This window comes from Macaca mulatta, chromosome 10 (genome assembly GCF_049350105.2).
Source record: "Macaca mulatta isolate MMU2019108-1 chromosome 10, T2T-MMU8v2.0, whole genome shotgun sequence".
Lineage (NCBI taxonomy): Eukaryota > Metazoa > Chordata > Mammalia > Primates > Cercopithecidae > Macaca > Macaca mulatta.
The window spans coordinates 81584791-81607734 of record NC_133415.1 but is presented as its reverse complement, the minus strand read 5'-3'; the positions used below and the strand labels follow the sequence as shown (position 1 = coordinate 81607734).

Sequence of the window (22944 nt, the reverse complement as noted above, 5' to 3'; positions counted from 1 at the left end):
TTTTTTGATTACTTAAATAAAGCCTACTTTTTAATTCCGATTCCAAGAAGTAGAAAAGAATGCTTATTTAACAGTTACTGCCATCTTCGCTCACATTCAGAGTACATGGGGGAATCAAGACATCTCCTGAAAACCCCTCAGAGGTAACTGAGGTAGTGACTTGGGGTAAAGACTCTGTCTTCCTAAGTCAGTTGAGGAGGGACATCGGGATGAAGCTCCACCCACAAGCTCTGCACACACAGGTCTTCTCCCTGAGTGTGTCCTCCTTTAGTACAAGATGAGGTTGAACTTATTGCTAATGTGTTTCACATTTTCCCTCCCCACCCATGTAAAGCTTGTCCCAAAAAAGCTGTTATTTGCTGAGGTGTGCCTTTTTACTAAGTCCTTGTCCATTCCCCCGACATGTGCAGAATTTCTATTCTATATACTCTGGGGCTATTGAGGGGTGACTTGTGGCTGAAGCCTTATCTATACCCCTTATATACCTAACATGTCTTAGAATCAATTCTCTGGAGAGACAGATGGAAAATTGAGGATTCACTGGGGAGTGAGGGCAGGGCTGGGCAGAGGAAGAGGCTGATGTGCAACGTGTCTGCAACCCAGTGATCCTTCAGTTCGATGGGGATCTCTGGATCTGGAATGACCTTCTGGAGTTGTCCCCGTTGAGTCAAGGGTTGGGGCCAGAAGCTACCCCTGCAAAGAGGCATAGCCCCCGTGGTGTATGCAGTTCCCTGTGGCTGAGAGCAAGTTCTAGAGTTGAATGCATCACTGCCAGCAGCAACGCTGTTCTCTCAAGCAGCCGGGGTGTTAGCCATGAAAAGGTCATCTGGGCAGAGCTCCACAGTGTCCCCACATGCAGAGTCTCCCTGTGGTGTGTGATCACAAAAGCTTTGCCCACACATCCTGCAAACAAAGACCTCCTTCCGGAGGGCCACCTTGTGCCTGACTGTCCATTCTTTTGCTGATGCTCACCAACACTCCCCAGACAAGGGTGCCCTCCCCTGAGGCGGTCATTGGATGTTTGGTAAATGTTTGATTATTGCTAAAGCCTTCCCACAGTCCCTACACGTAAACTTCTCTCCTAAGTGTGTCTTCTTGTGCATGCTGAAGGCTGACTGATGGCTACAGTTGCCCATACTGTATACTCATAAGGCTCCTCTCCTGAACGTGTCCCTCCCATGCCTGATAAAGGTCGACACATCTCTGGAACTTCACTCACAATCTGCATACACAGGGTCTACTTCCCATATGTGTCTCTGGGGTAACATGAGGCTTGACTGATCACTCAGGTCTTGTTCACGACCCCTGCATACACAGGTTTCTCCCGTCAGTGTGTCCTCTGGTGTCTGACAAGATTTGACTTATGACTAAAGCCTCGCCCACACTCCCTACAAACATAATGCTTCTCCCCTGAGTGTATCCTCTGGTGGACAAGGAGGAGTGATTTCCGGCTAAAGCCTCGGCCACACTCACTGCACACGTAAGGCTTCTCTCCTGAGTGTGTCCTCTCATGTACAATGAGGGTTGACTTGTCACAAAAGCCTCGCCCACATTCCCTGCAAATATAAGGCTTCTCATTTGAGTGTGTCCTCTGGTGTCTGATGAGATTTGACTTCTGGCTAAAACCTCTCCTACACTCCCTGCAGACATAATGCTTCTCCCCTGAGTGTGTCCTCTGGTGGACAAGGAGGAGTGATGTCCGACTAAAGCCTCGGCCACACTCACCACACACATAAGGCTTCTCTCCAGAGTGCGTCCGCTCGTGTATGATGAGGGTTGACTTGTCGCAAAAGCCTCTCCCACACTCCCTGCAAACATAAGGCTTCTCATCCAAGTGTGTCCTCTGGTGTTTGATGAGATCTGAGTTCTGGCTAAAGCCTCGTCCACACTCCCTGCAAACATAAGGCTTCTCCCCTGAGTGTATCCTCTGGTGTTTTCTGAGGGTTGACTTGTCACAAAAGCCTCGTCCACACTCCAGGCACACATAGGGTTTCTCACCGGAGTGTGTCCTCTGGTGTCTGATGAAGGATGACTTCTCACTAAAGCCTCGCCCACACTCACTGCAAACATAGGGCTTCTCCTCTGAGTGAGTCCACTGATGTCTCTTGAGGATGGACTTATTTCTAAAGCTTTGCCCACACTCCCTGCACAAGTAAGGCTTCTCTTCTGAATGTGTTCTCTGGTGTCTGCTGAGGTTGGACTTCTGGCTAAAACCTCGCCCGCACTCACTGCACACATAAGGCTTCTCCATCGAGTGTGTACGATGGTGTCTGATGAGGGCTGATCTATCTTTAAAGCTTCGCCCACAATCACTGCAAATGTAGGGCTTCTTCCCTAAGAGAGTCCTTGGGTTTGTAATAAAGTTTGATTCCAGGCTACGGTCCGGTTCACACTCTCTACAGTTGATTGCTCCAAATCTCAAGGTTTCTGATTCCTTCAAGCCTTTGTCTGGCTGCACAGGGTTTGGTCTTTGGGCTGAGCTGGGCTCTACTTCTACCACCATGTTGCCTTTTCTGGGACTTGCTGACTGTCTTTGGAGTGGGCTGGGGAATGCCCTTGAGGTTTCTCTCTCCTCTGTCCTTGGAGACCAGGGTTTGGAGCCACCTCCTCTCTCCTGACCTTCTGCATTTTCATACCAACAGCTTAGATGGGAATACTGCTGCCCCTGCTGTTTCCAATGCCTTGGGCTAGAATTCCCTGGATGGAAGTGATTTTCTGCACATAAGCCCAGGAAGATCTGAAGTACATGCTGGCTGAGGAATTGCTGACAGGAGAAGGCCAGAAGGCAGGAGGAACAAGGGTAGATTTCTGGCTTTGGTTCTGCTGAAGAATGAAAGTTTTCAGTTAGAGTAGCCATAAGTAGGGCTGCTGAGTTGTTCTGCCTTGTCTTAGGACAGAGAATGTTTTACTGCCATACCTGTAATTGATAATATAAGTACAACACAATTTGCTTCTAAGCAATGATTCCTTTACATTCCATCACATTTTCTATTGAGATCCAGAAAATCCACACCAAAAATATCTTGAGAAACCAGGAAACTCTCGAGTGAATATTCTGCTCTGTAAACAACTTCAATTATAATTAGCCTTCTCCTAAGCCACAGACATTCACATTGGTATATACTGTCCACAACTCTTTGTTCTGCTTGGAGATAGTGGTCTCTATGACACATGTGGAAATCCCCTTATGACTTTTCTTATTATATAAAAAAGGGTCTTATAGACATAAAAAGTCCCTCAGTCTGAAGGGCTTCCGAATGTAGGAGAAAGTGTATGGAATACTGGTTAAAGAAATTATTGTATATAAAACAAATATAAATTTCAGGCTGCCCACCTGTAAACAAAGATTTATTAGAAAATGTCAAAGTATTAGGTTCTCTACTAAGTATTATGAATTCAACAATGAACAAGAAAGACACGGTCTATGATTTTAGGATTCTGGCACCAAGCCAAAACAACAAAATCTGCCTTTCTCTCCACTTTTCATAAATCAGTAAAAAGAAAAACTTTTCATTTACAGCAGCACCTGCCTACAAAATATCAAAACCAGATGTTGCATTTCATCACAACAGGATCTATCCAATTGATGCTGAGAAATGACCACGTACTTGGCCCCAGACCCTACTGGGCCTAATTAAAGACTTCTGCCTAACTAAGGAACACTGGAATCTTTATAATCAACTGTGTCTGTCCCTAAAAACTCATCCTATCCTATCCAGAATGCTAGTTTTCAAACCTTAATTAGCATAACCATCATGAAACTGCTCCCTAGGGGTAAAAACCTTTTATTTTTTCCCCCTCATCAAACTATACAGTGAATTTCTTCACTGCTGTGTCTCCTTGCCTGTTAAGTAAATGATTTGTGCCATTTGATTTTTTGACCTTTTGTGGTCTTTTAGTTTTTGACAATGTGTTTTCCCTTTGGTTGCTTTGACAGGGCACTCACCAGTGCTGGAACTGCTGGACTGCCAGAGGAACATAGCTGTGTGTAGACTGCTCCGTAGGTGCTCAAAGCTGCTTCTGGCAGCCTTGCCATGGGTGAGGCTCTCAGCAGCCGTCAGGCTCTGCTTGCTGTCACTGAGCACTCCCTGGGTTTATTTGGTTTACTTGGGTTCTCAAAGTAACTCATTATTTGCTTCTATTTCTGGCCAGTCATCTCTTATAAGACTTGTGGTCATTCTGGTATTTTGTGACATGAACTTTTTGTCTTGATACTTTGACTGTGATTCGCTGCCATCATTTTGGCTTATCTAGAAGCATACCAGGTCATTCAGACTACAGTCTGAATATATATATGGCAGTGACGTAACACCCCACATCACTGAGAAGTGATGTAGAGGAAATCTCATTTGTGTCTATTTTGTGTTAAACACTGGAACAAAAAGCTCCTTACACTTAACACCCTGTTAAAGGGGCCCCGTGTATACTCATTATGATTCTAATCCCTACGCCTTACTAGAAAGTGTCATCATTTCACTAATTTAGATTTACTGAGGCCATTTTGAGGAACTCTGTTTTCTATCATGCCCCTTTGCTGTATAATAATTCAGTATATATATCTTTTTTTTTTTTTTTTTTGAGACAGAGTCTTGCTCTCTCTCCCAGTCTGGAGTGCAGTGGCACGATCTCAGCTCACTGCAAGCTCTGCCTCTCAGGTTCACACCATTCTCCTGCCTCAGCTTCCTGAGTAGCTGGGACTACAGGCGCCCACCACCACGCCCGGCTAATTTTTTGTATTTTTAGTAGAGACAGGGTTTCACCGTGTTAGCCAGGATGGTCTCGATCTCCTGACCTCGTGATCTACCCGCCTCGGCCTCCCAAAGTGCTGGGATTACAGGTGTGAGCCACCGCACCCGGCCAATAATTCAGTATATATTTCTAAAGAACTATATAGTTGAGAGATCTGGCTTGCATCATCAATATATTTACTCATTTGCTTAATCTTAAAATGCAAGGAATAAGGCCAGGTGCAGTGGCTCACGCCTGTAATCCCAGCACTTTGGGAGGCTAAGGCAGGCAGATCACCTGAGGTCGGGAGTTCCAGAACAGCCTGACCAACATGGAGAAACCCCATCTCTACTAAAGATACAAAATTAGCCAGGTGTGGTGGCATATGCCTGTAATCCCAGCTACTTGGGAGGCTGAGGCAGGAGAATCTCTTGAACCCAGGAGGCAGAGGTTGTGGTGAGCCGAGATCGCACCATTGCACTCTAGCCTGGGCAACAAAAGCGAAATTCTGTCTTTAAAAAAAAAAAAAAAAAAAAAATGCAAGGAATATAGTTTCAGAATTGTTGACCCACATCCTTACAAAACACAATATACAAAATATAGTCCATATAGTTCAAGATTTGTATGCAGTTCTTCTTTGTCAATAGAGAAGGAGTTGGCCAATTTTTTCTGAAAAGAACCAAAGAGTAAATATTTTAGGCTTTGTAGGTGACATGGTCTCTATCATGACTGCTTAACTCTGCCATTGTATAACAAACGCAGCCATAAATAATTCATTGTTCCAAAAAAACTTTATTTACAAAAACAGGCAGTGAGACAGATTTGGCCTATAGGCTCTAGTTTGCCAGTCCTCATTTTCCTATGGAGTATGGGCAAAGCTCTCTGTTAAATGGGTTGTTTTCCCCTGTTACCTGTGGTCGTGTTATTATTTTGGAACAGTTAGGTAGATTTGTTTCTCTTGGTATTCCATTTTAGGGATTTTCCCTCTCTTTGTTGATTTAATTCCTTTCTTTGAGTATTTAAACACTAATATGCTCCAAAAGTGCAAAACTATTCAGAAAGGACATGCCTCTCCTTTCCATAGCCTTCCAGCCAAATTCCAATATAACCTCACAGCTAACCAATCTCATTAGTTTCTGGTTTATTAACCCTGTATTACTTTGTGGGGGGGCAGGGGGGGAAGAAGAAGAAATAGATATGCATATGCTCATAATTTCTCACTTTTAAAAATACTCTTTGCACTTGGCTCTTTTCACTTAATATATCCTAGAATTTACTCCCTATCAGTTCAGAGGAGCTCTTCCGCATTTTCAAAGGATGTATCATAACTTCTTCAACAAATTTACTACATAAGGGCAATTAGGTTACTCTAATATTTTATAAAGAAACAATGCTATAATGAATAACCTTGTGCAAGTGTACTATCTTTGGAGATGAATCTTCAGGGTAAATTCCTATAGGTAGGATTGCCAGGTCAAAGCATATGCATATATAGTTTTGTTACATGTTGCCAAATTTCCCTCCACAATAGCTGTAGCATTTCTGCATTGCCATCTGCAGTGTATAATGTTGCCTATATCCCTCAGCTTTGCCAAGTGTTCTGTCAACCTTTCGAAATGCTGCCAATGATAAGAATGGTGTGTAGTTTTAATTTGCATTAATCTAATTAGAAGTGAAATTGAACACCTTTTCAAACATTTAAGGGACAATGTTATATTTTATTTTGTGAATTGTCTATTCAGGTATTTTGCCTATTTTCTTCCTATCTGGTTTTAGGGTTCTTCTCTTTGAATTTTAAGATTCATTCTATATTATGGAAAATAACTCTTTATATGTGATATACTGTATGTGGCAAATATTTCCTGGAAATTTGTCCTTTCTTTTGACTTTGCTTACAGTGTCAAACTTATCACTCTTCTCCTCTAGGCATCTAGGTTTTTAGTCAAATTTAGAAAACCTTTTACTATATCCAGGTGATAGAATATTTACCCCCATTCTATCCTAGTATGTTTACGGTTTAATTTTTTACATTTAGATCTAGTCATTTGGGATTTTTCTTGTATATGGTGTGTGGTATATGGTCCAATGTTATATTTTTCCAGATGGATATCTAGTTGCCCAACCCCATTTATTAAAACGTCCATCTTTACTCCAGGGATTTGAGATGCCACCTTCATCACATACCAAAGTTCCATAAGTACTTGGGTTGACTTCCTGACTTGCTCCCTGATTCCACTGGTCTATTTGTCTAGTCATGGGCCAGCACCACAATGTTTTCTTTCTTTATTTTCTGCTTGCAGCTTCAACTCAAAGGACACATTTTAATTCTAAAGGTTTTGTAGCATACGTTAGTGTCTGATAAGGATAGTACCCTGTTATGGCTTTTATTTTTCAGTGTATTCTTGGCTATTTTTCCACCTTTATTTTTCCATGTGAATTTTGCAAAAGAATTTCACTTTTTTATTGGGATATGTTAACTTTTTGAATTACCTTAGGGATAACTGACAACCTGATTTTAATCTATAAAAATATTTTTTGAGGTCAGGCATTGTGGCTTACACCTGTAATCCCAGCACTTCGGGACGCCCACGCAGGTGGATCACTTTAGACCAGGAGCTCAAGACCAGCCTGGGCAACATGGCAAAACCCTGTCTCTACTAAAAATACAAACAATTAGCTGGCATTGTGGCATGCACCTGTAGTCCCAGATACTAGGAAGGTTGAGGTGGGAGAATCACCTAAGCCCAGGAAGTTGAGGCTGCAGTGAGCTATGATCATGCCACTGTACTCCAGCCTGGATGACAGACGTGAGACCCTGTCTCAAAATATATATAATTTCTTTTAATCAAAGAAATTTTAACACAGATTTGGTATTAGATGATACCATTAACTTTGTTGAATGTACTAATGGTATTGTGGTTATGTAAGAATCCATTTTCACTTTTTAGAGAAATGTGGCATATTTAAGGGTGTCATGATATTTAGAATTAACTTTGAAATAATTTGGCCAGAAAGGGAGAAGCGAATGATAATGCAAGCGGGCAATGTGTTAGTAACTATTAAGTCTAGGTAATTCGTGTTCCTCCTTGACCTATCAGCCCTACAAACACTTATTTCTTTTTTTTTTTTTTTTTTTTTTTGAGACGGAGTCTCGCTGTCACCCAGGCTGGAGTGCAGTGGTGCGATCTCAGCTCACTGCAAGCTCTGCCTCCCAGGTTCACGCCATTCTCCTGCCTCAGCCTCCCGAGTAGCTGGGACTACAGGCACCCGCCACCTTGCCTAGCTAGTTTTTTGTATTTTTTAGTAGAGACAGGGTTTCACCGTGTTAGCCAGGATGGTCTCGATCTCCTGACCTTGTGATCCGCCCGTCTCGGCCTCCCAAAGTGCTGGGATTACAGGCTTGAGCCACCGTGCCCGACCACGAACACTTATTTCTAAGATTCAGCCTAAGCTTCCCTCTTGCAGCAAACGGTATTTTGGTCACAACATCTGCTGTTCCTCCCCACTGAGCCCATCTCTGAAGAAGGATTATCTTTCCCACCACAGTGACATCAGACTTAGCTGTGGGATTTGCTTTGGCCAATGAAGGTTAGCGGAAAGTCAGTGCACTTTCAAACAAGTTTTAAGAGCCACAATGTGGTCCCATCATTGCTCTTTTTCCCTATACCTTGAGAACCCCACGATCCAGACAGAAACTGCTCCTTTTGCTTGGATCCCAGAACCAAGAGAGTTGAACCATACCTGAAGTAACCAAGAGGAAATGTAAGTGAGAAATGAACATTGGCTATTATAAGTACTGGGGTTATCACAGTATTATCTGGTCTAAGCTTATTAAATTATCTCCCCTGTGAAGGCTTTAAAGATTATTTCAGAAAGAACTGGCCCATTTATTTCTAACGATGCCCTTGAAGAAAAGACATTAACATGAATATGTGAAGAAAGAGAGAAAATCAGATTTGGGCTGAGCAACATGGCTCACACCCGTAATCCCAGCACTCTGGGAGGCCAGGGTGGGTGGATTGCTTAAGCCTAGGAGTTTGAGACCAGCCTGGGCAATGTGGCAAAACTCTGTCTGAAAAAAAAGAAATAAAATAAAATAAAATAAAATAAGGAAAGAAAAGGAAAAGGGAAAGGGGAAAAAGGGAAAAAAGGGGAAAGGAGAGAGAGAAAAGAAAGAAAGAAGGAGAAAGAGACTGGTTTAGGAGGAAAAATGGTATGCTCTCAAGTTTTTATAACTTTAAGAATAAGCTTGTGGTTGCAGGCAAGGAGAAATATGGGGATGAAGCACAGGTGAGACAGCGGTAGATAATGGGTTCGTTATAATATGTGATGGGGAAAATCGTTAAAGTTCACAAATTGTTAAAGGGTGTAAATATGAACACGGAAAAGGAGTATGTGACACTAACTCCTGTGGACCCCTGCAGTCCAAAGAAAAGAAAAAGAAGAAAGAGAATAGCCCAAAAGAGAGACGTAAGAGGCTGGAAACTGTGGAACATTATGATGTCAAGCAAGACAAAGCAAACAATTTCAAGGAATGCAATTGGGATCCAGGTTTTCAATATCAAGATTCATTTGAACTAGGTCATTTGTTTGTTTGTTGTTTTATGGGTTTTTTGTTTGTTTGTTTGTTTGTTTGAGATGGAGTTTTGCGCTTGTTCCCCAGGCTGGAGTGCAATGACATGATCTCGGCTCACTGCAACCTCCACCTCCTGGGTTCAAGTGAATCTCCTGCCTCAGCCTCCTGAGTAGCTGGGATTACAGGTGCCTGCCACCACACTTGGCTATGAACCAGGTCATTTTTAACATTTTCCTCTGAATCAGTTATATGTATTAACAGTGGGAGAGAAAACAGTATGACCAGAGAAAAATAAAAACAAAACCTAGTTGGACTAAGTAGCTAAGACCAAATCAAAACACACTAAACCATTCACAAAAATTATCAATCTTTTTTTTTTAAAGAAAAACACAGCCCACACAGAACCAGTCCGAAATGGATGAATCTATACTGATTTAGATGGAGCCAGGTCAGATGGGAGCTAGTTCAAACCAGAGGGAATCAGATCAAAACACATCAAAGAAGATGAAAATGGAATAAGGTAAATCTGATTAAATCATATCAGGGAAACAGCCATGCCATTTGGAGCAAACTCCTGAAGAAACTCCTCCCTGAAACTGGTTTGTGTCTCCAAAAATGTGATTCTTCTCTACATGTTGTATCTAGAAATATAGGAATATCTAGAACAGTAAGCTCCAGTATAGCAGCCACTGGCCATGTGTTTACTGAACACTTGAAACGTGGCTAATCTGAACTAAGATGTGCTCTAAGTGTAAAATACAACCAGGTTTTGAACACAGGACAAAAAAAATAAGTAAAATACCTAATTAATAAGTTTTTAGGTTAATTTCATGTTAAAATGATATTTAATATATTGGGTTAAATAATATATATATTCTTAAAGTTGATTTCACCTGTAGTTACACTTGTAAAAATGTGGTTACTAGGAAATTTAAAATTACCTATGTGGCTCACATTATATTTCTACTAGACAGCACTGATCTAGAACAAGGAGTGGAAAATGACTGACCACAAGCTAAATCCAGTCCTCTGTTTTTGTATCACCTACAAGCTAAGAATGGTTTTTACATTTTTAAGTGTCTAGAAAAAAGTAAAAAGAGTAGTAATATTTCATGATACATAAACATAATATTAAATTCAAATTTCAGTGTCTATAAAGAAAGTTTTATTGGAACATATCCACGCTCATTCATTTGCGTATTGTTTATGGCTGCAACTCAATGGCAAGTTAAGGGTTGTTACAGAGGCCTTATCACCTGCAAAAACAGTTATTGTTTGGCCCTTTATAGAAAAAGTTGGCCAATCCCTCATCTAGAGTTATGTTGCAATTGACATTTATCAACCCATATTTAAATAATTTTTTTATTATTTTTTATTTTTTCAGACTGAGTTTCACTCTGTCACCAGGCTGGAGTGCAATGGCACGATCTCAGCTCACTGCAACTTCCGACTCCCTGGTTCAAGCGATTCTCCTGCCCCAGCCTCCCAAGTGGCTGAGATTACAGGCACATGACACCACACTCAGCTAATTTTTGTATTTTTAGTAGAGATGGGGTTTCACCATGTTGGCCAGGATGGTCTCGATCCCATGACCTCGTTTAGGTTTGCAAACAAACGAAAAAGAAAAAAAACATGGTTTATGAAAACCCCAAACCACAATAAACTTGACTCTTAGTTTTAACTTATATCACAGAGCTGCATCTCTCCCTACTCTCCCCGTTGCAAACCACGTCCCCAGCCTCACTGGCCTCCTTGCAGCTTCATGTATTGGGCAGGTACATCCCTTCATTAAGGTCTTCGTGTCAGTAATTCCCTCCACCTGAAATGCTCGTACCCTAGATACCTACAGTTCTAACCTTCTCACCACATTATGTCTTTAGCCAAATATTACTTCTTCAGTGATTTCAAATACCCATTTTAAAATTCAGCCAGTCACCCTATCACACCCAATACCCCTTTATCCTGCCTTATATCATTATTTTTTACTAAGTTGCACTTATCACCTTTTAACATACCGTATTATAATATCCCTGTATATGAAGCTTTTGGTTTGTTGTCTGTCTCCTTATACTAAAAAGTAAGCCCCACGGAGGCAGGGATTACGATTTTGTTTACTAATGTGTTGTAAATATCTAGAACATTTTTTTGTGGTACATAGTAGGTGATCAATAAATTGCTATTGAATTAATGAAGGAAAGGAAAGAACACAGCCTCACCCAATGAGAGAAGATTCCTATAATTCTCCAGCATCACTTCTTTGTATAGATTCCTCTGCTCTGGACTCAGTCTCTTCCATTCTGCTTCTGTGAAGATCACAGCCACATCCCTGAATGTAACTGGTACCTACAAACAACCAGTAAATTAATGTATAGCAAGCCACCATCAATCTTCCCTGTGTGTGGAGCACAGCTGGTGACCCTGGAAAGCCTGGATATGCAAGTTGATGTAATTCATCAGAATATATGGTTCTCCATATGAAGAAGTTCTGAACACTACTGTGTGCCTAGTTTTCTGTTAAAATCTGTGAGGAGCATAACTGAGCACAGAACACATTCTAGGCCCTTGACATGTATGATTTCACTGGAGAAATGATTTGTGAATTACTTTGTAAACCTCAGGCTGTGTTTAGGACAGTGACCTTGAGAATTCATAATGAAGGAATTCAGAGATAAAACAGCAGAGAATGGGCTGCAGAAGGAACAAAAGCATGACAGACTTAGGGCTTGTGCTGGGCATCAGGGAGTGGTAAAGATTTAGAAAGAATGGAAGAAAACTTTGATTACAGAGAAAAATGGGAGTGAACAGATGGGGTCTGGAATAAACATTTCTTAAAAGCTCAGGTTACTAAATGGGATCTGTAAAATCCCTGTCTTTGCTATGTGCTTTAACAACTTTTTTCAAGAAGGCCTAATGCTTCACTCATCTACCCAGATGTTGACCGCCTTTTCCCTTCCCAAGAAAGAGAATATATGTCTGTTCTCTGGGAAATGAGCCAGCACTTCAGGGAAAAAAAAATGTAATACCAACTCACCACTATTTGGGCCTTTCCCTCCTTTTCCTGGGGCCAGTCAGTATCATTAGAAGGCAAGCCTAGTGAAAGAAAAAGAAGCTATGAGAAACCAGAGCCCCCGCCCCCCAGGCTCCCTGAGCAGCTCTTTTGAGCCTTAGGATGAAGGAAGTAGTCACTTTACTCAGAGGTGATCTCTGGAGCATTTTCAGGTGAACCTGGAGACTTGGCTCCCTCTTCATCTTTCTGGCCCCTCAACAATTCTCACCTTTCGCTTTATGATTTTGGATCAATTTCTTCATGGTCTCTACATTTTCCCCATTCTTTGAAAGCAAAATCTCTTCCCAGTATTGATCTCCCAGTGCTGAAGGATGAGGCAACATCATGGCCCCAGAGTCAGCCCAGTGTGAGCCTTGAAATTCTGCCAGAGGTCCAGGTAGATGTTATTTCATCTCAAGATGGAGTTCTGCTGCCTGTGGTGACTTCTACCAACCTTAATTGTAAAAGCTCATCTTGTTTCCATGCAGCCAGGACCTGTGGGATGAAGAAGCAATTTGCTATTGCTGGGGCTTTTATTGTGGGCCCTAGGCTTATGCCTCTTCAACAGGGATCCTGTTCTCTCACACCCTCCTCATTCAACAAACATAGAGTCTCCATCTACAAGGGTTCCCTGGATTTTCTACCTTCATTCACTCTACCCTCATTTCTAGGCCCTCATGCTTATGTTCTGCCACTCTCCCTTAGCTCTCAAACCTTACTTCTTCTGCCTCTGTACCTCAGATTCAAACTCTATGTTTTAGATCAGTCTCTGCTACTACCTGAAGCCTGAGTCAGAGAGAAGACAGAATATAACATAATGCCTATGGAGAAAGAGCCTCTGACTGTTTCCTGCAGACCAATCAAGGCGTGCAGAACTCAGCTTCTGATTCCCCTGCCCCAACCCCAGGTTCCATCTATATTCAGTTACTTATGTCTTGGATGGGCACAGTGGCTCACACCTGTAATCTCAGTACTCTGGGAGGCCAAGACAAGCTAATTGCTTAAGCTCATGGGCTCAAGACCAGTCTGGGCAACATAGCGAAGTGCCATCTCTACAAAAAATACAAAAATTAGCTGGGCATGGTGGTGTGTGCCTGTAGCCCTAGCTACTCAGCAGGCTAAGGTGGGAGGATCACCTGAGCTCAGGGAGTCAAGGCTGCAGTGGGCTGAGATCGTGCCACTGCACTCTAGCCTGGGCGACAGGAGTAAGACCCTGTCTCAAAAAAAGGAAAAAAAAAAAAAAAAAAGATCCCTATGTCCCTGGTATTCTGAGGAGTTTAGGAGATCAAAAGTCAGTCCTTCTTACTTAAGGCAGAGCTCCAGGTCTCACAATTACTCTAAAGTGATAACCTCCTAGCTTCCATTTCTATGCATGTCTACCATATGACCTTACCAGAGATGTGCTTTTGTGTATCCTGATGGGCCCAAATCAAAGTCCTACACTGATGTGGTCCCAGAGAAGGCAGGTGGTATTAGGAGTTATGCCACCTTCAGTAGCTCCTCAGACACTGTCCAGGATTTCAGCAAAAATGACTACAGGCCTATTGTTGCCTAGTACCCTTCTGAGACTAGCTGGGGTCTCTAAGCAGCTCTTGTAATTCATCCCTCAACACCATAGGCAGAGATGACCACTCCCTCTTCTGTCCAACCTGGGCATCATACCATATTGTAATTTCTCTATTTACATGACTGTCTTGACTAAACTGTGAAGCTTCTTGTAAGATGAAATGAATCTCAGTCTTTTTGCTAATCTACTTTTAGTGATTAGGATAAAAGAGGCCTTTGTGGTAGATTTTATCATCATTCCCAATTATTTGTTACCCTATAAAAAGATGGTACTTCCCTGTCCCAGACATCAGGCTTGACCTTGTAACTTGCCTTGGAAAATGAATGTGAGTGAAAGCAACGATGCCGTTTCTAAGCATTGCATAATTCCACCATTTCTCTTGTTCTGAGAACAGCATGTCCCCAAAGGGACTGTGGTTCTATTGTAAAAGGTCATGGTACAAAGCTAAAGCCAACCTATAATACCTGCAGTACAACGTAGCTGAAGCTGACAAAACCTTTCTCCTAGTAACACTAGTATCTGTAGCTAACATTTATAAAGCAAGATCTGTAAGTGCAGACTTTTTTTTTTTTTTTTTTTGAGACAGAGTCTTGCTCTGTTGTCCAGGCTGGAGTGCAGTGCCGCGATCTCGGCTCACTGCAACCTCTGCTTCCTGGGTTCAAGTGATTCTTTTGCCTCAGCCTCCCAAGAACCTGGGATTACAGGTGCCTGCCACCACGCCCGGCTAATTTTTGAATTTTTAGTAGAGACGGGGTTTCACCATGTTGGCCAGGCTGGTCTTGAACTCCTGACCTCGTGATCTGCCTGCCTTGGCCTCCCAAAGCACTGGGATTATAAGCATGAGCCACCATGCCTGGTTACTAAGTACAGATTTCTGGTAATCTTCACAAAACAGCCAAGAGGTGGATGCTGCTATTCTTTCCATCTCACAGAGGAGGAAACTGGGGCACCAAGAGGTTGGTTTATTTGTCTTTAAGATTACACAGCTACCAAATGTGTTCTAGGCACAGCCACAAATCTTAGCACGTTGAAGGCCCAATCAATAGTGGGGACTAGGGCTGGGTGAGAATGGGTTTATGGGCTTGCGTCCTTGTAGTAGCATGTTTCACTCTCCATTCCCAGTGTGTGGCCACTCCTTATAGGTATACACCCTATCACGTTGAACTCAGGAGTGACCACTTGATTTGCCAGTGAGCTATGGTCAGAATTGTCTCTTTGGGTAGAATCTAGTGATGGACACTAGAAAGCCACAGTTTTCACACTATTTATACTGGAGCTTTGGAATGGCTTCAGAATGCTGGAGAATGCTGGAACCCTAAAAGTGAAAAGTCAGCTAAGCTACAAACGACTGTCTATAGTTATCATTTTGCTATTGTTTGTTTTTTCTAGGAATCCGAGAACACCCCACATAGCTCCCAGACCATGTTTCCTCCTGCCTGCTGGACATCTCAGTTCAGCAAACACTTACTGAACATCTGCTACAAGCTAGGCACTGGGATGAGCTTTGCAGATACCAGGGAAATATGACAGCGCCCTGTCACGGAGAGCCCAGCTGAGGTGTGCAGCGCCGTGAGCAGGGCAGTCCGCAAGCTGTCACATAAACACCTAGTCTCCTTTCCTTCTCTTCCTAACCTGCTACTCCTTCTTTCCTCAGCTTCTTCACTTCCAAGACTCCCAGTTCCATCACCACACTTGACCTCTGGGTCATCACTGACTCTATGCCTCCCTGCCACGCCTAACCAATTACAAAGGCCTGTAGATTCTGTCCACATCAGAGCTGCCTCCCATCACCCCATACCAGCTGGGAAGCTCAGACAACAGCAACAGCCTCCTGACAGGGGTCTCTGCAGATCTCCCCCACACCCCGATACTCCTTATCCATGCCTCCCACAATTGGCTCTATGTGCTGTTGATTGAGCTATTCAATCGTTCCATAATTACTAGTGCCCACTGTGTGCTAAGGACTGTTCTAACATTTGGGATACTGCTGCAAATGCAACAGAAAAAATACCAGCCCTCGTGTAGCTGCCATTTTAGTGCGGTAGGGGCAAGGAGATGGACAAAAATAAAATATAGCTCAGGAAAGACACAAGATGTCAGATGGCAATACGCACTGAGGGCACCAGAAGGATCCGGTGGTAGAGACTGGAGGAGTTGCAATTTTAAATTGAGTATTTAAGGAAAGCTTTTTAAAGGTGATTACTTGAGATCTGAACAATGTGAGGGAGTGATTCATGTGGGCTACTGTGTCAACAGAACTATAAGGAAAGAAACCAGCTCATTGAAGGTCCTAGGGCAGGAGTGAGCCCTGCTCTTTCAGAAATACGTTCCCTGTGGCAGGAGGGTGTGAGACACTGGTGGCAGTTAAAAGCAGTCAAGGACAGCGGTACCAGGGCACAGGTCATGTGCAGTCTTGAGAATGCTGGTTTTGATGTGGAGGGAAATGAGAAGCCATCAGAGGATCTGGAGCAGAGGGATAACAAGCTTGGATTTACATTTTAAAAGATGTCTCTGGATGGTAGACTAGGAACAGACAAAGGGGACAGGGGACAAGGAGAGAGGCAAGGAAATCTCATAAATGCTGTTGAAATAATTCAGGTGGGAGATAATGGTGGTTTGGACAAAAGTGGACACAGCGGAGGTGGTGAGTAGCAATCACATCCTGAATTTCTTTACTGTATGTGATTTGCGAGATGAAAAGAAAAATCAAGAGAATTCTAAGATTTTTGCCTCAAGCAGTTGGAAGGATAAGACTTACCATCAGCCATGCGCGGTGGTTCATGCCTTTAATCCCAGCACTTTGGGAGGCCAAGACGGGCGGATCACCTGAGGTCAGGAGTTCGAGACCAGCCTGACCAACATGGAGAAACTCCATCTCTACTAAAAATACAAAATTAGCCAGGCATGGTGGCGCATGCCTGTAATCCCAGCTACTCAGGAGCTTGAACCCGGGAGGCAGAGGTTGTGGTGAGCCGAGATCACGCCATTGCACTCCAGCCTGGGCAACAAGAGCAAAACTCCATCTCCAAAAAAATAAAAAGTTGTTTGGTGCTAAAGAAGAGGCTGAGGACAATTTTGCCTGAGAAAATCAAGGCATGCTTTGCAATGGAGTAAATGTGTGACTAAATCAATAGGAGTTCAATTGCCAAGTAGAAAACCACAGAGGAATAAAACAGTACAGAATGGAATCTATTCCCATACAGCTACAAGGGCACTACTACAAAAGGAGTAACTGGTAGGGACAAGACTGAAAAGGTGAGTTGAGAGATAATTCAGATATTAATCAGATATCAACATTAACAATCACAGTTCATATTTACTAAGCATATACTATGTGCCAGGCACTACCTTATAGGAATTATCTGCCAGGCCTCACAGGAATTACCACATTTCTTCCGCACAACTCCCTGAGATGGGCACTATTATTTTCCCCATTATACAGATGAGGAGTAGAAGACACAGTGAAATAATGTCTCCAAGGTTACACAGCTAATGTGTGGTGAAGACGGGCTTTGAATCTAGGCAGTCTGTCTCCAGAGCCCATACCCAGGCTGGAGTGCAGTGGTGCGATCTCGGCTTACTGCAACCTCCACTGTCCAGGCTCAAGCCATCCTCCCATCTCAGCCTCCTGAGTAGCTGGGACCACAGGTGTGCACCACCATGCCCGTCTAATTTTTCTATTTTTAGTAGAGACGGGGTTTTGTCATGTTGCCCAGGCTGAGTTCAAGCGATCTATCCCTTCAGCCTCCCAAAGTGCTAGAATTACAGGCGTGAGCCACCACACGTGGCTTCACACTGTAATTACTGAGTTTGGACAGAGTTGAAGGTAGGTAATAAGAAATGGCTTGCTTGAGTAGGTGAGTGGCATGATCTTTATTTTTTCTTCAGAGGAGCAACTTAAAAGGCAGGGTGGAAAGTGAACTAGTGGTGGAGAAGAGATAAAAATTTGGGTAGCACAGCAGTGAGATGAGGGGAAAAGAATAAAGGGGTATGCCAAGGTAGAACTAAGAGGACTCCATCACTAATTAGAAGGATGAGAATTTCAATATCAAAGTTATAAGCTACATAAAAGTTCAATTGTTCAAAAAAATTTACTGGGCTAGCTTTCTATTATAGGTATTGTTAGATTATAACAATGTAGGTATTATTAGATTATATTGCTCTGATAAGATTACTTTTTAAAAAGTTTGTACTTTTCTGTAAATTAAAAGAATATGGAGTCATAAAATGGCAAGTGTTTTAGGGTTAGCCTAAAATTGGGCATTGTCATCGACTTCAAAGAAGGTATGAACTAGCAGGCTTAAACAGCCTAATTCTTCTTTGGACTGGTCCTTGGCAGCAGTTCCTTTTCAGACTCAATAAACAAAATTCAGACAGATATAAGTCAAAACAAAACTTTACAAAGCCAAACGTATTATCTTTTGCATTAACCTATTTTTTTCCATCATACACGCTACTAGTATGTGCATTAGCATGATATTCTAACATACATTGCATTAAAAATTAAAACGTGGCGCCGGGTGCGGTGGCTCAAGCCTGTAATCCCAGCACTTTGGGAGGCCGAGACGGGCAGATCACGAGGTCAGGAGATCGAGACCATCCTGGCTAACATGGTGAAACCCCGTCTCTACTAAAAATACAAAAAAAAAAAAAATTAGCCGGGCGAGGTGGCAGGCGCCTGTAGTCCCAGCTACTCGGGAGGCTGAGGCAGGAGAATGGCGTGAACCCGGGAGGCGGAGCTTGCAGTGAGCTGAGATCCAGCCACTGCACTCCAGCCTGGGCGACACGCGAGACTCTATCTCAAAAAAAAAAAAAAAAAAAAAATTAAAAGGTGGCAGCTCAGGGTGAGCTCTTCTGTTATTCATTTCTTCCTAAATTTTTAAGGGCTTTTTCTTGGTCAATAGTTTGTACAAACTGGTTAGTTTAACTTCAATATTCATTTCATTAAAGTTGATGGATCGTGATGAGATGCATTTAAGGCAGATAGTGATCGATGTTTTTTTATCTCTTGAACACAAGCTTTGTCTGAATGATGTTCTTTTATCTCTTGAACACAAGCTTTGAATAATAACTACAGGTTTTAAGTGCTGTTACATTAATACTATAACGTATGTGTTAGAAACAAAGGGATATTTCAAAGGTAGATATTTGAAAATTCTCTAGTCTCAATGTATATGTGTATTGAATATACTCTAAAAATAAATGTGCAATTTGCCAGTAGGACAATGCAGTGATTAGCATTAGGTATGTCTCTTTGATATCCTAGCTATGTCCTACTTTCTTCTAAGTGCAATTCTTTCATGTTCACTTGCTGTTTCACCCCATCTACTCTAACTTCATATGGAAGACTTGTCTAGAGGATAGCATGTATTTTTACCTTTGCAGTGAATTGTATATGCTATTGTAACCACAGCTATTTTTATGTTAACATAACTCCAAATGTTATATTAAATGTTCTATTATATATCAGCTCTAATCCCTTAAGTAAATTTTAAGAAATAAGTTCTTGTTCAAAAAAAAAAAAAAAGAAGGATAAGAATTTCAGAAATAACAAGGTGGCAAGAAAGACTCAGAGCTCCCGTTGGTGACCAGGGGTGGAAGACACAGTCATTAACAGAAATCGGCAACAGGTAAAGAGAAAAGGGAGCGGGAGAATTGGCCTTGCTGAATTCCAGATACTTCTCCCTCTTATACTTTTTACCTGAATTGTTAAGTGTGTACAGTGTGCACTAAGCAATGGCACTTTTTAGAAGAAATGAGCAGATTTTAAAACAATCTAGAATTAAGACATTAAGGAATTACTGTCAGTTTTGTTGAATGTGGTAATATTATGGTTACATTTTTAACAAACAGTCCTTCTCTGTTGGAAATGCATATGATAGTATTTTTAGGTAAATTTATGTGATGTCTGGGATTTCCTTCCAAATACTCCAGCAGCAAAAACAAGAAAATGAGGGGGCGGGGGGCTCAATGAAACACGGATTATAGAATGTTGGTAACTAAAGAAGTTCTAAATCCTAATTCTACCCAACCCAGTCATATTACACAAGTAAATTTCTTAACCTCTGTAACATGCCACTTCTTCTATCAATTCAGAGTTTTGATTCCTAACTTTCAAATTGTTGAGAGTTTAAAATATTATGGAGACCATAAACCCAGTTGCCTGGCAGATAACAGTGGCCCAATAAATGGTAATTACCATCATTTTTTATTTCACAGTAGCTGACAAATCCCTGGGAATCCAGCAGCCAGGATGAAATATGCCTGGGGCAAAGATGATGGTTACCTCAATGAGAGTACCAGTCTGGGGTAATATTCCCTGTGGAGATCCTTGCCCTTAAAATCGCCCCACTATTGTAGAAAAACAAGCAAGGCCTTGAGCCTCAATTTGGACACTTCAGGGTACAAGATGTCAGATGGGCAAAGGAAATTCAGCCATGGTTTCGAGCAGAAAAGACACTATAGGAATGTGAAAGGTAAGTGGTATCTACCTGATAAGAGGTTCTCAGGAGCACAGAAGTCCTTCCTTTCTCAAGAGATAGTCCTCTCCCAGCAGGCAGGTATTGGAGAAGGTGGACCTGAGGATGAAACAGGTAGTGTGAATTTCAGGATTGTCTCCTAGCACCCAGATATGGAGGCTAGAAATCCCCAAGTTTAAAATGAGTGGGCCAGCTGGGAGCGGTGGCTCATATCTGTAATCCCAGCACTTTGGGAGGCCAGGGCAGGTAGATTACCTGAGGTCAGAAGTTTGAGACCAGCCTGACCAACATGGAGAAACCCCGTGTCTACTAAAAATACAAAATTAGCCAGGCATGGTCGCGCTTACCTGTAATCCCAGCTACTCGGGAGGCTGAGGCAGGAGAATCGCTTGAACCTGGGAGGCTGAGGTTGTGGTGAGCCGAGATCGCACCGCTGCACTCCAGCCTAGGCAACAAGTGTGAAACTGTGTCTCAAAAAAAAAAAAAAAAAAAATGAGCAGGCCTCCTCTTCCTTTAACAAGAACACCTCAGATCTGTCAGAGGAGAGAATAATGTAAACAGCTTCTAGGGCACAGAGCCACGTGGGGACATCAGAATACAGTCTGCCCTGACAAGCTGCTATTACATATTTATCCCTTTAATGCCTATGGGCCTCAAGTTGTAATATTATTAGTAATAGTTAACACTTACTAAACTCTGACTGTATACCAGAGACAATTCCAGGCACCATACAAGTTTTACCTACCCAAAGCTCCATGAGTTACATACCTTCCTCAAATTGACAATGCTAGAAAGTGCCTAGATTTGAAGTCTAGCTGTGGAACGCCACACCCTTAGCCAGCTGGGCCAGTAATGATGTCAGCAGTGACCAATCCCTATGGGGTCTGACAATTCTCAAAGTGTATCCATACATAGGGTTTAGGGGATGTAGATGAAACAGAATTGGCCATGAATTAACAAATGTTGAATCTGGTGACAGGTCCGTGGCAGTTCACTGAATGGCTCTACTGGGTAGGTTTAAAATTTGCCCTTACGAAAAAATTAAAAATAAAATTAAACGCCTGATATCCAGAACTTGCCATATGCCAGAAGTGATTTGGATTGTCGACCAGAAGGCATCAGAGTTCTCCACCATACCTAACCCTTCACAGCCCCAAACCAGATGTTTGGCCCTAACGTGTGAGGGAAAAGCAGTCCAGGAAAGAAGGAGTCAGCCAGATGGGCCACCCAGATGACGACCAAACCCAGGATCTCTGCCACAAAGCACAGGGGGCACCTCCCACATGACACGCCTTGAGATAACAAGTCCCAGAGAAAAGGCCTGTCCCCATTAAAAAAAAAAAAAAACTACCTAGATGTATGTCAGAGTGATACAGCCCGCTATTATCAGAGGACAAAACCTCCCTCACCTCCCTAAAAACCCCAGGGACTCCTGACCCAAGACACTCGCCCAGACCGTCTCAGGATATTCTGACCACGTCTAGCTCACCTCCACTTCCACCCCTGCAACCCCTAACAAACCAAGGCCCATCAAGCATCAAGGCCTGAGATGGCCTCCCCCTAACCACCCTCGTCACCACTTGGGACATACCAGCCCCACCCAAAACACAGAAAAACTCGGAGATGCAGGACTCAGAACGCTCCCCAGCCAAAAACCACACAGGGATGTGCGGACCTAACCACGTCCCCATTCCAGCCTTGGGGATGTTGGTCCATTTGGCCCTGGCAGAACTCAACCCCACAGCCCAAATAAACCCCAGGACGCACAACTGGGGCCGCCCTTCCTATTCGAAAACCGGTTGACCCAGAATAATCCCGCCTGGTTCAAGACAGACGTTAGAATTCCAGGTCACTCTCACAAAACAGACGATAGAATTCCAGGTCACTCACGTCGCCCCAGGGGAAAAAAGGTCCGCAGAGGTCCCGGCAAGCAGGGGCTCACCCCATCGCCCAATCCCAGGGAGCACCGCGAGCCGCGCCCCCTCCTCCAAAAACCAAGTGTCTCCAACCCGCACTCCCCATCGGCCACACTCTACCCTGCGTCCTAACCTACACCCGGCCTTTCCCGAACCTCCTTTCCCCACGAGAGAGGGCATCCTGGGGCCAAGGAGCCGCAGAGGCCGCGCTCACCCGAGCCAGCGGGCCCGGGACCTCGGCCGTCGACCTACGCCAGAACTACAGTTCCCAATATCCTCGCAGGCTTCGGCTCCCATTGGCCGCCACGTAGCCGCTTCTGGGCCGTGCAACAGTTAATTTTCCAGGACATTGGCTACTGCAGTGACATCCTCTCCGTCTCTTCTTAAAATACCCATGCTGGGCTGGGCGCAGTGGCTCACGCCTGTAATCCCAGCACTTTGGGAGGCCGAGGCGGGCGGATCACGAGGTCAGGAGATCGAGACCATCCTGGCTAAGACGGTGAAACCCCGTCTCTATTAAAAATACAAAAAAATAGCAGGGCGTGATGGCAGGCGCCTGTAGTCCCAGCTACTCGGGAGGCTGAGGCAGAATGGCGTGAACCTGGGAGGCGGAGCTTGCAGTGAGCCGAGAT

The 22944-nt window shown here is 43.2% G+C and overlaps 1 protein-coding gene across 20 annotated transcripts; it reads right to left on the bottom strand.

The window, feature by feature from the left end:
• On the bottom strand, positions 1-22560 carry ZNF343 (zinc finger protein 343). Of its 20 annotated transcripts, none has more exons than XM_077948859.1 (7): positions 22287-22560; positions 20744-20860; positions 20409-20495; positions 12580-12845; positions 12336-12394; positions 11521-11647; positions 1-2823 (listed from the first exon to the last, which is right to left on the bottom strand). In XM_077948859.1, exons 4-7 carry the CDS (start codon positions 12695-12697, stop codon positions 1328-1330), a joined length of 1800 nt encoding a protein of 599 aa, XP_077804985.1. In that variant the 5' UTR covers positions 12698-12845; positions 20409-20495; positions 20744-20860; positions 22287-22560; the 3' UTR covers positions 1-1327.
• Positions 22561-22944: the final 384 nt, after the last annotated feature.